At 33.1% G+C, this 15,454-nt stretch overlaps 1 protein-coding gene across 1 annotated transcript in view; it reads left to right on the top strand.

The window, feature by feature from the left end:
- The first annotated feature begins 7,169 nt into the window (after nucleotides 1–7,169).
- LOC125825708 (K(+) efflux antiporter 4-like) overlaps nucleotides 7,170–15,454 on the top strand; it is a 31,208-nt gene continuing 22,923 nt past the window's right edge. Inside the window, exons 1-12 of the mRNA XM_049505023.1 lie at nucleotides 7,170–7,395; nucleotides 7,697–7,740; nucleotides 9,440–9,498; nucleotides 9,603–9,681; nucleotides 9,813–9,874; nucleotides 9,991–10,066; nucleotides 10,238–10,312; nucleotides 13,473–13,544; nucleotides 13,633–13,716; nucleotides 13,898–13,966; nucleotides 14,772–14,849; nucleotides 15,033–15,121. Of these exons, the coding sequence (XP_049360980.1) occupies nucleotides 7,185–7,395; nucleotides 7,697–7,740; nucleotides 9,440–9,498; nucleotides 9,603–9,681; nucleotides 9,813–9,874; nucleotides 9,991–10,066; nucleotides 10,238–10,312; nucleotides 13,473–13,544; nucleotides 13,633–13,716; nucleotides 13,898–13,966; nucleotides 14,772–14,849; nucleotides 15,033–15,121 (998 nt within the window). The 5' untranslated portion in view covers nucleotides 7,170–7,184. The remainder of the gene's footprint in view (nucleotides 7,396–7,696; nucleotides 7,741–9,439; nucleotides 9,499–9,602; nucleotides 9,682–9,812; nucleotides 9,875–9,990; nucleotides 10,067–10,237; nucleotides 10,313–13,472; nucleotides 13,545–13,632; nucleotides 13,717–13,897; nucleotides 13,967–14,771; nucleotides 14,850–15,032; nucleotides 15,122–15,454) is intronic.

Genomic DNA, 15,454 nt, shown 5'->3' with positions numbered 1-15,454 from the left:
CTACCACTAATCAGCTGGTCATTCGTATCACATTTCTTATAAAGATCATAATACACAAAAAGGTAAAGATAAGAATGTAACATACATGATCCCATAAGAGTTAGTAAAGGTGGTCTTCTGTTCTGATTTATGCACACATATATTGATACTTGGTTTCATTCGAACTCTTATTTTATATATGTTATTGCCTTACATATTCAGTACATTTTCTTGTACTGACATCCCTCGCGGGGGACACTGCATTTCATGTTGCAGGCACATGTACTTCAGCTAGTAGACCTCCTCAGTAGGAGCACACGACACTCATCTACATTTGGTGAGCTCTAGATTGATTCAGAGCTTTACTGAGTCCTTGGTAGATTCATTTTGGTATTGTATCGTAGTTAACAGTAAGACGGGGTCTGTCCCGACCTACTCTAAGGTTTTCTATCTTTTAGAGGCTTTGTAGACTTATGTATATGGTTCAGTTGTGTCTTAACAAGTTGTGGCCTCAACAGTCAAGTCTTGTATATATGTTTTGGATCTACTTATGTTGGTTCGTATCGCTGCATCCTATGTGAACTTATCACAAGAGTGTCATAGTTATAAGTATAGTAAGCACAAGTTACATGTTGGTTCTCTCGGGCCTTGAGGGCATCGGATGCCTGTCCGTCTTCATTCTCAGATGTGCCCACATAACATGAGCAGTAATAAATTCCTCACATTCATGTATGAGGTCATCAACCACAAAACTAACTATTATTCCACGTACAGTGGAGTTAGCTTTTTTCCAAGCTTTGTAAATTTCAAGATCCCTTCTGTGTTCTGCAGAACTACCCTCTTCTGGTTGATTCTAAATATGATTTATACCTTTCAGAGCATTTTGCTCTTCTAGTACATATCATATTTTATGACTCCAGATGTCGTAATTGTCACGGTTAAGTTTTTCACATTTGTTTAAGTCAGCAATGATACTTTTTGATGCCATGTCTGTTTTGAGATATAATAAGGCAAGAATTTTTAATCAATTATGCATGTGACATACACATTCAAGCAAATCAATTCTCATAAAGGTTTCATATCTAATGTAAAATCGAAAAGACACGTAAGCATCCAATCATCATCTACAAACTAAATATTTAACCAAAATTTGAAACTAATTTCTTAATGTGTATACTAATATATTGAAGACTTTTAATAACAAGGATTTTTCAAGTCTAAATAACATAAATAGAGAAAAAACAAACTACATAATTCATATATATTGAAAAACAAATAAATAATAACAAATTACTAGTTTTTTAAAGACTAAAATCCTCCCACAAGTCTTCAAGGCAACAAATATACACCCTAAAAGGCTGACTGGGCCAAATGTCATGATAAACACCGGTCAATCTACTACCCCAAGGTTCACGGAGAGCGTCTGTTAAATAAGCTAGGGCCCTCAAATCTGAAATTTCCTTATAATCAGCCAGTTCAGCCTATTTTATTTCAAAAAAGTAAATAAAATCACGTGCTGAAATATTAAGAGACATCTTCAAAGACTCAAATTCTTTAAATTTCTTCTCTCTTTCCTCTGATCTGCCCTTTGATTCCTTAACAGATTTTGTGTCTCCCTTAGGACACCAATCTGTATGACCTCACGCCCTCGGAAACATGTCCTACGACGACTTGCTCTTCTACCCCATCCCTTTGCTCTACTTTGAGAATTCCCACTTGGAGTAATTTGAGCATGTTCACGTTCAGTCATATCTGAAATGGAAACAAAACAGAAATATAGTTAATACCATTTAATGTGACAACGTATGTCACAAATTTCTCGTAGAAGACAATGAACTGTTTAAGGAACATAAGGACTAAGCGAATTTTCAAGACCAATGTTAATACACATATCTAGTCAAAACAATTGGTCACTACTCTTTTATTAAATAAATAAGATAACTCATAGCCTTAAAAAAAATTAAATTTAAAAGGCCAAAAAAAATTATATGGACCCAAAATAGTTGTTGTAATGTCCAAAAAAAAAACATCATATTTATATATTATTTCTTTCAAATAATAAAATAAAAGGTACAACAACTAGAAAAATGGACCACATATTTTATTTTTTCATTTATATTAAACGAAAGACAAAACAGTACTACTATCTTCAAAGGAAAAACAAAATGTTTTCTGGAAAAAACATTAGCAGTGACAAGTAGGGGGTGTTCATGGTTTGGATTAAAATCGATCCAAATCAAAAAACTGAACCAAACCGATAAAATAAAACCGATTTTATTTGGGTTTGGTTTGGTTTGGTTTTGGTTTTATTAGAAAAAATCGAAGAAATAACCGAACCGATGAATTATATACATATATTTTATTAATATACATACTTAATATATTGTTTTTATAAACAGTTTTTAAGATCTTATACATATTTTTATTAAAATTTCTTTATAATTTACTTATTGAAAGCAAAAATGTCCAAGATGAAACATTTATCTTATTGATTTCATGTATATGAGTGTCTATGACAATTCTTTGTGGGACTAAAAATGTTATTTTCTCTTCCTTCTAGGCCAATATAGTGAATTTTAAAGCTTTATTGATAGTAAATTTAGTGATCGAAAATTCAGTAATCTAAGTCATTCTAACTATTTTTCATTTTGAATGGATTGTTGTCACCTTTTTCACATTTTGAATGAATTGTTTCTTTTAATTTTGTGTATGGTTAATGACCGAATAACCGAACCAAACCAAACCGAAATCGATAACCACCAAACCGATAAATGTATATTATATTATATTTGGTTTGGTTTGATTTTGATAATTTTAAAACCGATTAAGGTGGTTTGGTTTTGGTTTTGACCAATAACCGATACAAACCGACCCGTGAACACCCCTAGTGACAAGTCTTTCATTTATATAAATATATAATATGTAATATAAAGCACTAGATGCTCTTTTCAATAACCAATCTAAAAGGTACTTTATTTTGTCATTATTAAAAATAAATAAAAAACATCAACATCTTTTCAAAGAAGAAAAGCATGAAAAGTACTTTCACAAGTCCTTCTTCTTTTTTATCCTACGAACTTAACAAGTCCTTTTACAAATACAATTCTCTTTTTAAGGAACTTCTTTTGAGAAAAAAATAAAAGGCCCTTTTACAAGACCAAAAAATAACAAAATCTCATACCTTTTTTTTTCCATTATAATAGGGAAAAGGGTAAAAAATACCCCTCAACTTTGATTTATTGGTTGACTTTACCCTTATCGTTAAAATGAAGTTATTTATACCCTCACTGTTAGCAAACTTGTCATATGTACCCTTATTTAGACGAAAATCCCCAAATCAATCAAAATCGACCCAATTTCAATTAAAATTGTCCAATTATCTATTACCCAAACCCAACCCGACCCGACCCATTATACTAAACAAATAACAACAAATCCATCTCTTCTCTTTCTCTCTCAACAACTTGAACAATGACTTCTTCTTGCTCCATCAAAAAGATCCATAATCGTCTCAAGCAATATAAGGATAACTCTCTTCGTCCTCTTTCTTTTCTTTATTAATTTTCCTTTGATTCCGACGAACTGGTGCACGTTTGGTTCTTCTTACTCTTCCTCTGATTCCAACGAACCGACACAAATTGATTTGAACGGATGTTGCCTCCTGCCGATTACCAACATGGTTTTTTGAGATAAAAAAAATTGAAATATTGGTGGGTTTTGGTTCAAATCAATGGCAAAAAATTGAAAGATTGAAAGCAGGAAATATGGAAGAAAATTTAGTGTGGAAGAAAATGGGGTGGAACAGTGAGGCAGAAGGGTTTTGGCCTCTTGCTTTTTTATTGTCATCTTGCCAGGAGAAGATGTGAATCTCCAATAAGTTCTTCAATTGTATTTGTCACTAAATCTGCAATTAAGTTTTTTAGTTGTATTTGTCATCATTGGATCGCTCAAAGGTTGTCGGAGTACAAGGAAACATCACTAAATACTCTAATGGTGTTTTCTCATTTATTATCGTCTATGCAAAAACGATTTGTTCCATGACAATAGCTTTCCATTTCCTCTAATGGTGCTTTTTCATTTTTGTTGGTTTATGTACATTGAGTTGTACATTAGTGTGCAAAATCTCTATTTTTGACAACAATGGGGAAGAAAATTTAAAGTTTCACCAATGTTATTTGGTTTAGTGGGTCGGGTCCAAATTAAAAGAGAGAATCAATTTTAAATGGGTAATTTAAATTGAAATTGGGGATTTGGGGTCGATTTAAGGTAACCGTTAATTTGGAGGGTATAAATGACAAGTTTGCTAACGGTGAGGGTATAAATAACTTCATTTTAACAGTAAGTGTAAAGTCAATCAATAAAGCAAAGTTGATGGGTATTTTTAACCCTTTTCCCTTATAAATAAGAAAGGACATGCCAACATAATCTTTTATCTAAGAAAAATCTTGCCTCACTTTCTCTCGGTATTGAAATACGCTTCACCATATTCCTAAAAAAAATATTTCAGAAAACTTTACTCATCTTCCTTAAAAATTCTTTCGATCCATAATCTCAATAAAGATGAACGATAAAAACATCGAATCATCAATATCTATGAATTCTACTTCTGTGTGAGAGAAAAAAAATCCAAATACACACTGCTCAAACACCATTTTTTATTCAAAATCAAAAGCACAATAGTGGGTTCAAATATGCTTTGTAACAAGTGAGTAACATGTACTCTATCCTTTATTTCAAGTTTTTTTTTTAGAATATGACAATTGTTAACAAATATCGATAGTGACCAACTACAAGAAACAATATTCAAAATGAAAGAACAAACATCCATGACTCTGATACCGATGTAATAATTTAGGTAACAGGGAAAAAATTGTCAGATTAATAATTGAATCTTGTGAAATAGTTGCTCCAAATCCGACTTTGAGTCTCAAGGAATCAAAGTTTATGATTCACAAACTAAATCTCTAATTGTTTGTTGATGTTCTCAAAAAAGAAAAAAAGTTTCTCTATTTTTGTTTTCTGTGCTTTCACTCTTCTCAAGTGTAAAAGAAAAAACTTAATTTAAAAAGGAGAACATATTAGTGTTTTCCCACCCCTTTTTAAATTAGTATTAGATTGTGCATTCGTTATATAGATTATATAGTCTTAAGAGATCATGATCATTTTTTTTCGTACAAAATACTTTTTAAGAAGAAGTATCTTTAAGTTGTTACTTTTTCTAGCCAATAACTATAATTTTACATAAGATTATCTATTTGAATTTGAATCTCAATCTTTTAAATCTTTATCTATGATTTATTCATATCTCCATTTTACTTTTTCTATTTAATGTCTTTAATCCATTATTATGGGAACAAACATTCACAAACCCTATTTAGTATTTTATTTGCCATAGATAAAAAAATATAATTCTTATTGACTTATTAGTTTAATTATTTATAGAACTACCGCAAATTCTACAATCCACATTGGATAGAACATGTGGCTAATGTTTAAGTGTTTTTAGACTCTTATTTATATCTAATAATATAAGAATAATCTTTATTGATTGACATCTATTTAATTATCTAAAAAATATATAATAATTTTAAAATTACATAATTTAGACCTTTTCCTAAATTTTTACTGCAAATTGCATTTACTGATTAATGTGACTTTAACATTTAATCATTTTTTATTAGCTATTTGTTTCAAATATATAGATATGAAGAGATTTTTTAAAGAAAAATATTTTAAAAATAAAAAGAAAAAGGGATGTGGGTGCAAGAAAAAAGCCACCCGTTTTTTTTACTATTATTGTGCACTTATGATTGTAACTTTTTTAAAAACACATAATCTGCAAAAAAAAAAAATTACAAAATTTATTAATTATTAAAAGCAATTTAAAATCTGAAATAATTATTAAAAGTGTAAAGACTTTACAAAAACATGGTTTTACAAAAATAAAAAAAATAAAAAATTACTTAACTCTTTCTTTGGTCACCCTTTTTGACTTTATTTATATAAAAAATAGTTTTTATCCAAATCAATATCCAAAAATGTAAGTTTTTGTTAAATTATTTAAAACTAATATTTTAAACAATCTAAATTTGTATTAGTTGGTATTTAAAATTTAAATTTTCAAAAAATCTATATATTTGCTAAATGTATTCTTTTAAAAATTAGAAAGTTACCATATTTGATATAACTCTTTTTTATTTTTATAAAAATAAATAATAAAACATGTGGCTAATGTTTAAGTATTTTTGGACTCTTATTTTTATTCTAATTAGAGTACTTATTTTTATTAATTGACATCTATTATATATTATTTTAAAAAATATGTAATTATTTTAAAATTACATGATTTAGATCTTTTCCTAAAATTTCTTTGCAAATCGCCGTTACCTATTAATGTGGCTTTAACGTTTACATTTTTATTAGTTAGCTATTTGTTTCTAATATAAGATATGAAGAAAATTAGAAATACAAAATCAGTTTAAAAAAAAAAAAAAAAAAAAAGGGTCGTGGGCGGAAGGAAAAAGCCACTCATTTTTTCATTTTTATGGTGTATATCTGCCATTGATAGTTTTCAACACACGCCATATAAGCTATTAATTTTCATTATACTAGGAGAAGTATAGGTTGTTATAATAATGTTTTGTTTCTTGAAAGAACATACCATGTACATATATTATGATAAAATTCTATTAGCATCAAATATTAATATAAAATTAAAATATCATATATAATTATACATGCACTTTTGTTACTCAATAATAATTTATATTATTTATTTTTAAATTAAAAAATAATTATATTTTAATTTATTCGCACAATACACGAATACGTATACTAGTTACAATAGTTTGCCCTTTTTTCCCCCTTTTCTTTGCTAACGATTTGGTTCGCTTTGGGATCACGTAAACACAAAATGGTGAAAATAATTAAAGATGTGACTAAGGTTTGACGATTAGGGAGATTTGGTGTGTCGAAACACCTGATGGAAATCACAAGAAGCGAATATGAAGGAGGACTTTTTTGTACTTTCACTCAACTTCTCCCGGTGCCCGAGGCTCTGCTTTTTCTCTCTCAATCGGTTAGTTTACTTCAATCGGTTGCTACTCACTGCACCCTTTTCCTTTTCTCTACTTACGATACGATACGATACAACCCTCCTTCTCTCTCTAAAACCCTCATCAGAGTTTTCTCTCTCTAACAAAAAAATGCAAATGCAAGTGATCTTCGTTCTCCTCATTCTCTCTTTCTCCTTACAATGCGTCCTCTCTGATGTTGATCCTGATCCTGCTGTGAAGCCTGAAGATGTAAACGATGTCCTAAATGCTTCTGAGTTCAACTCGTCTAGATCTACCTTCGCTACCATGATCGATAAAGCTCTCGAAAAGGAGTTCAACGAGACTGACGACAAGACAGATGGTTAGTTCAAATTCGACTTTGCCTTTCTTAAATCGATCAAAATATGCAATGCCGGGCTAAAATTGCATGTTTTTAGAGTAGCTATTTCACACTATTCTGATTATAGAAAACAATTTCAGTAGAATTACTGAAAGTCTTGTTACATATACGCTTTCTGTTTCTTGATTTGCTTGTTTATCCTCTGATATACTTACTTACCTCTATTACTAGTGATGAAGAAGGTTTTGATTGTGATTTAGGCTTCAGTAACACTCGTATCTGGTCTTTCTTGATACACTTACTTATTTATTTTTCATTTCAGTAACTGATCACAGAAGCTTCAACAATAGCGTGGCGGAGCAAGAGGTTTGTCCCTAGTTCCTTCGAGTTGTCTGAAATAGACTAATTGTGAAAATAATTTGGCGCCCAATTACTTCTGAACTTAAAAAATTTACTGAAATTTTAGTTGGAAGAAGGTATTGCCATAGTTCTTCTCTTATCTGTTCCTTGAAATAGCGCTTGGATAGGGTATTTGTAGTCTGATTGCTGATCTGTAGCTTTAGTTGGCTTGTTTGAGGGTTGTTATTTATATATTTATCCACTAGAGTATTTAGCTATAAATGGGAACTATTTAAAGAACTATTATTCAAGGATGAGTTTTCGGCTCTGCCATTTGGAACATCTTCTCTGACGAAGTACATTCTAGTTCTGATGGCTGTTCTTATACTGCAAGTTTTGTTTTGCTCCCTTGGTCAATTAGCTACTGTTATGTGTTGATGAATCTTTTATTACCAACCGGTTGAGCTTCTCTTACTCAAAGGAGATAAAGGTTGGTGTTAGTGTTACGATGTGAGGTTCAGTGGCTGTTCTGCTCATATTTGGACTGAAACTTAATCCCTGTACTCCGATTAACCAAGTTGTGATGCATGATAACGGTGATGCTTGTAGTTCAAAATAGGCATAACACAATTTTGATGAAAATGAAGTAGCTTGCTTTTCTGAGCTAAATGGTATTGTGATATTTACTGTCTGTTTATGTGTAGGTCCTGATGATAAGATATAGCGTGTTGCTCTTTTGATATTGATATTTCCATTTTCAATAACACATGACAAGGGGAGAGATGTTAATCTGCAATTGACAAGAATAGCTAATTAAACATTGACTGTCTTTGGAAAGTAAAAAGAATGAAGTGCTATTATGTTGTTTATCAATTTATGAAATAAGAATTTTGATATTGGAATTTATTGGCTGTTCTTATTCCTGAGAGCTAGATACAGATTAACATATGGCTGCTATGGTAACAAGAGATTCTCATTATTAGTAACTTGGATGTTTTATTGAATTATTCAGCTAGTAGATTGTTTTAAATGATGCACTATTCCTTAGCTTAAGGCTCTATTTTTTGCTTACCATGTAGCTTGCAATTTGAATAATAAATGTTGGAGAAAAATCTTTGGATGTGTCTTCCCATTGCCGTTCTTTTTGACTCTGCGCCATTGATTCCACTATTATTAGTGAGGAATCATGGAACAATTCCATTATATATAGAGAGATTGGGGACATAGTTCATATGGATATAGTTAGTCTTGCTTGGGCTACTTTAATGGTAGTCGTACTTTTTCCTTTCACTCGTAGTGTGGGGAAGGAGTGGACTCTAGGGGTCCTACTAATTGAGTTAAGGAAGAAAACTGTATCAATATCAATTGCTTTCTAGATGGTTGTGCAACACGTTTGGAAATAACTGTGACCTGATTCCAAATCTGATGTACTACCTCCATTCACTTTTACTTGTCTACGTTAGACTTTGCACGCCCCTTTAGAAACAATAATTAATATGAGTATTTTACCATAATACCCATATTAATTGATCTTAGGTCCTGGGAAATGATTTGGGGAATACGTAATGTTGAGGGTAAAATAGGAAAAAAATAATTTGTCTTTTCTTGATATGTTAAAAGTAACAAGTAAAAGTGAAAATATATTTTTGGAATAGTGGACAAGTAAAAGTGAAGAGAGGAATTATTTAGTGCAACTAAACATTTCTTGAAATGCTTCATTTCTCAGGCAGTTTTGGAAACTGTTGCAAGGGTCAAGCCCAAGAAGAATGAGACAAAGGAGGAAAAGTAAGGTTAATCTAATATTTGACACATGCTAGCTACTTTCAGTGGTCTCCATGTTATTGGAAATTAAAAGACTGAAAATTGTTTGTATTACTGGTTTATATTAGGTCATTCCAGTTGCATGATGTTTTCCACTTGGAGAATGACAATGGAGCTGAAGATACACCTACCTTGATAGATCGAAAGGTACCTATTGCATCTAGAAAGAATTGGGTCTGGTAATAGGCCGCACAGGAGCATTGGTAGTAGTGAGAGATGATTATGGATTCCTGACCATGATTTACTAACTGGTAGCTTCCCTCCTGCTCCTTCATTAGGATAATGTCTTCATCATGTCTAATCGCAAGTCGAAGTTTCCAGTGCTGCAGCTAGACTTAAGGTTAGCTATAACTCTGTCCATCCTGGTCATTTTGAACTTATTGAAAAAGGAAGACTATTATGTTAAGAGGAGCTATATTATTAAGTGATCTGATTTTATTGCAAATCAATGGGCAGATTGATATCCGATCTTGTTGTTGTCATTGTTTCTGCAACTTGCGGTGGGATTGCCTTTGCTTGTGCTGGACAACCGGTGTGATAACTCATCCCATGCTTCTACTGCTAATTGGACAACCTCTTTCCTTTTCTTCTGCACTAGTGCTAATTTAGATGCTGATAATATCTACTTGGCTGCTTTTACACATTTTAATTTATGCATTACCTGCCAGAAACAAGTAAGTCCTATCCTGTTAATATCTTTCAGGTTTTCACAGGATATTTGCTAGCAGGATCTGTAATTGGACCTGGGGGTTTTAACTTTGTCAGCGAAATGGTGCAGGTATGTTGATTTTCTGATTCATTTAAGTAACTTATATAGATAATGTTATCATGTAAAATACTTTTTATTCATTAAGTTACCAAGATGTTATCAATCAACAAAAACCAGCACTACTATAATCAGCAAATGCCAACACTTCCCCATCAGCATGTTCAAATGTTTTTTCAATGTCTAGTTTTCATGGACATTGAGGAAAAACCCATCTGCAATCTTTAATTTTTTTGTTTTTTTTGATGAAGTAAGTAGATTCATTTCAAGGCATCAAGAAGATGCAAGCTTTACAAGGATAGATCAGTTAAGCTCACAAAAAAAAGAAGATTTGTAGCCTCTTTCTAAGCTATAGAGCTAACAAAATCCAAGAAGAGTTCTAAATTATTTACAGGGGTCAGTTTGGACCAACTAAAAAGGCTAACTAGACATCTGCCTCGCAAAAGATTTCTAGAAGTTGAAATTCCATCAAAACATCTTTTGTTCCTCTCTGTCCATAAACACCAAAAGATAACACCAGGGATCATCATCGACATACTCTTGATGGCTTTCTCAACATCCTGTGAACTCCATCTGCAAGCTTTAGTGCATTAATATTCTGCCTCCTTGTGTAAATGTTAGCTCTGTGGTTGTTGTTAGCTTGCCCATGACCATAGTGAGCAACTCAACAACACTATAGTAGAAACTTCCCATGTAGCTTATGTGCCTGAAGTCCTTAAACTCTACTTCTCTCTTCTCTGGGGATGCGGGCAATGTATGAGGAATTGAAGATTTTTCTATGCTTGCAAACTGATGGAACAATTGAGTCAGATTTAGTAACTCCCCAACACCTCCGATATAATGTCATGGATAACCCATCAGGGTCAGGCCTATATGCTCTATGCCTGAATTCTTTTAAAGAGACACCAACTCTTCCTCTGTGAAAGACCTCCATGACTAGTATATATATTTTTTTTGAAATTATCCAGTTCATTTATTCTTCAAATATTCTAGGGATGGCATCACCTTGGAAGGTGGCCTCTCTTCTCAACTTCTCAAATTCCTCCCTGACTTGCTGTACCTGTCGCGAAGAAGCAGACATATTCAATTCTTTAATTAAGTTAGTCATTTGAGGAATCACATTATAAAAATGAGATATGTCATTAGTGTTTAAGCTACAAGTGTTTTCCCAAACTGAATAACATGTCTGCGACAAAACAAACACATTAACTTGGATTCAATAGTCTGCCACAGGATATTACATAATTGAATACAAACCTTCTCCCAACTTGCTCGTGCCTTTTTAGTTAAGTGATCGAAGATAGCTTGACGTTTGCACTGCAACTCTACCAAGGAAGCTTGAGCTAAATATTATGAGTAATCATCAGTCTCGAATTTGTTTATGGAACAAAACACATGGGAATTAGGAATTCAAGCTTAATGCCTACCTAAAAAACATCAAATCTAAAAGGCATGGTTGGATTGAAGAGAGATTCAGCAAAAAAGGTCACCAAGTAACACAAAAGCCAAGGAAATGGACGAAACGGTGAAGAAAGGCAGAGAAATCAACTGTAACACCGATTTAACACTGTTCCACCAATTGCTATTCCACAAAATCCCTATGGGTAGCGTTGGAAGAGGCAAGGGGCCACCTCAGAAGAACCTTCCGTGATGCCGAAAAAGTACCTCATGCACCAGCGTGTCGAGTTACTTGCTAGCCAGAATCCTAGCTTCTCTGCTGCCAGAGAATCTGATTGGGATTAGGTATCGGACCATTACATATCTTGTGGTAGTGCTAGTTTTCGCACAACCACAGAAGGAAGAGTAGGTGATGCAAAACAATCCTATAAAGTCGCTGGAATTTGAGGCACGGTGACTGTCTGATTGTGTTCTCTTTCGTGGGTGTTTCTCACCACTGTTCTGTTACCATGTGCGAAATAAGGCACGAGAGAAAATATTATTAAGATTCATCATTCATCTCAACTATTGTCTTGCACCGAGCCCTATTGATACTTGTACTTTACACAGTACATAATACATTTTTTTTGATGTGGAAGCGGCAGTGGCGGAGCCAAGATTTTTATTGAGGGGTTTCAAAATATAAAGTAGTAAGCACGCAAAAAAAAAATGAAAAAAGAAACGCTGAAGTAAAAAAACCTTGAGCCAGGTTCGAACACTTGACCTGCCAACAATTGAGAGTTTTTGCAACCGCTCAACTGTTGCACTATCTCTTCACCTTGTTTCAAGAGGTGTCAACAATAATATATATAAGTATCAAATCAAAATTTGACCTATCTATACAACGTAATTTTCTGATGAAGGGGTGTCGCTTGACACCCCACAGACAAGGGTAACTCTGTCCCTGAGGAGTGGGACACTAAATATAATAATAGATACATGAACTGTCTAACAACCTTCCTCTTGCATCATAAGACTGCAGCAAACCTTGACCATATCTACAAAACCATTGGTTTCAGCTGCATATTCTCGTAACAAAGTGGGACTACCTTTGTTCCCAGTGTCCTTTGAAGGAAAATGATCTGAGAGTCTTTAAGCATGATAAATTGTCAAATATACCTGAACTATTCATCCCAGTCAATAGAAAACAAAATTATGTTTATTCTTGATGTTGGTCTTATGGCTTATAGGATCCACATAGCCCATGTTTAACTGCCACCACATGAAGGATGGTTTGCTTGCTCTTTTTACTTGAAAGTTCCTCATTATTTTGGGGTAAAAAGTTATCTTTAGATGTTAGTCCTTTTTTCCCAAAGAATAGTTAGTCTTTCAGGTCTGTTGCAGGTCCACTCAATTATTGCACTTATCCCCTCACTGAATTGTATGGACTTGAACATGTTACCCCTACTATATTGACTTTAGCAGTTTGTAATGTAAGAGGTCTAATGACTTGTTGCATACATTTTCAGAGTTTTGAGATGCAAATTTATATATTTGGAGAGCTGCTTAATTGCCATCTTACCATTACCACTTCCTGGAAATTGAATTTCTGTACAAAACTGCATTATGGCAACAGTCTATAACCTCCTGATAGATTTTTGTGCTTATGGTTTTATGTTGGTTAAGTTGTCTTTTGGACTCCCACAATGGAATGTTGTGCTAATGGTCTAACGGGATATTCTACTTAGGTTTTCTATGTTTGTGTTTCCTAATTTCCAGTGGTTACATCATTCAGGTGGAAACAGTTGCTCAGTTTGGCGTTATTTTTCTTCTGTTTGCATTGGGTTTGGAGTTCTCCACGGCGAAGGTTTGCTTTTGCTTTTCTAAATTAAGAAAATTTTGTACTTTATCTCACTGAGTGAAAGTAGGTATGTATTTTTAATTTGTAACTGCAGCTTCGCATTGTTCGAGCTGTTGCGGTGCTAGGAGGGTTACTCCAAATATTTCTCTTTATGTGTTTGTCTGGTATAACAGCCTCGGTATGGAATTTCTATTATCGCCTTTTTTTGGAGCTACCTTTTCGACATGTAGTTCAGCTCTGAGAATTTGCATTTATGAATTGTTGGTCTAATGTTTGAAACGCCAATTATGCAAAATTGCGCATCTCTATTATATAGTTCCTTCAACTTACTTGTAACCATGAACCAATGATACTTGCAGTTATGCGGTGGGGAAGCATCTGAAGGTGTTTTTGTCGGCGTTTTCTTATCAATGTCTTCGACAGCAGTGGCAAGTCGATGTTGTTATTGAATTTATCTTTCCAATCCAATTCATTGTACCATCAAGTATTTTGTCACTAGCTTTTATTCAATTTCATGTCAGGGGTGAGAACTGAGAATAGCTATCCCAAATAATGGAAGTTTCCTGTTCCTAGAGGAAAATGGAAAAAAATTCAGTTGATATTTAAATTTATAAAGGTATAATTAAGGAAAGGAGAATAAAAATTTCTACCAAGCATGCATGAATCACTTTCTATTTTGGGCTCAATACCCAATATCAGTTACTTTTACAAAATGTTAGGACCTCTATTGAGTGTTTTTAGATAGGAAGTAACCTCGCCATCATAGGAAAAGTTTTCTGAATAATCTGAAAAGTGGTGTATTGTAGAAAGATGTACTGATAGAATAAAGTGTATTAATAAGATGTGGAGTGGGATTCACTTCAATTTGAATATTATCACAATGCATGATGCATAGGCATTTTGTTTCTGCCTGTATCAGTTTTGTGCTTTACTTGCTGCTAAGAAATATGATTTGATGTATTAAAGAACCAAGAAATTTGATAAGAGTAACTGCAAAATTGTTTCGGGATTCGCTGACCTGCACCTGTTACAGATTTTCTCTCACGACACGTTAGCTGTCATAACTTCTAATTACTGAATAGGGAAAATTGGAAAACAGAGGAAGGGAATGCATTTTGAATGTTGAATCTCCCCTAATTAGATGTTATGGACTGTAATGTTGCAAAGGCACATTATGCTATAATTTAGTAAAGCTTCTTATAAATGTATTGAAGATCTTTTTATGAATAACAGGTGTTGAAATTTTTGATGGAAAGAAATAGTGTTAACACCCTCTATGGGCAAGTCACTATTGGAACTCTTATTCTGCAGGTCTGTCCCAGCTGTCCTTCTCTTTTGTAAATATAGCTATATCTTTGACAAAATATTGGTTCAGTGCTATCTTTCACATGGATATGTTATACCAAAAAAGAAATTCTATTCATCAGATTTATCTTATTCTTCTTCTTAAGAGTCCTTCCCTGATTAATTTTTTGAGATGTCTGTGGCTTCCAGGATTGCACTGTTGGTTTGCTATTTGCACTGCTTCCTATTCTTGGCGGTACTTCTGGTGCACTTCAAGGAATGTTTTCCATGGCAAAATTGTAAGCAGTGATTATTGAATGATTTCTGAATTCGGAATATAGACTCAAATCTATGTGAAGCAACTATGCTGTTACATGCATTAAATATTTTTTTGTGTCTCCATATGCCATATGTTGTTTGAATTGTCTTTTCTTGGAGGTGAGATTATGATATATAGGGTGGTTTATCTGGAAATTATGATGCCAAGCAAAATTGCTTTTATCAGTAAAAGGTAGTTTTATTTATTTCCAGCAACAAAGTATGTGCTGGGAGGTATGTATCATATATCTTCATCATTACTTGTGTGATATGTTAAAAAATTTGTCATAGTCTTACAGTATAGCTGCATCACA

Source organism: Solanum verrucosum, unplaced genomic scaffold, assembly GCF_900185275.1.
Source record: "Solanum verrucosum unplaced genomic scaffold, falcon-dt-bn FXZP01000071.1, whole genome shotgun sequence".
In the NCBI taxonomy this organism is placed as follows: domain Eukaryota; kingdom Viridiplantae; phylum Streptophyta; class Magnoliopsida; order Solanales; family Solanaceae; genus Solanum; species Solanum verrucosum.
The sequence above is the reverse complement of the archived record's forward strand: the minus strand, read 5'-3'. Positions and strand labels throughout refer to the sequence as shown.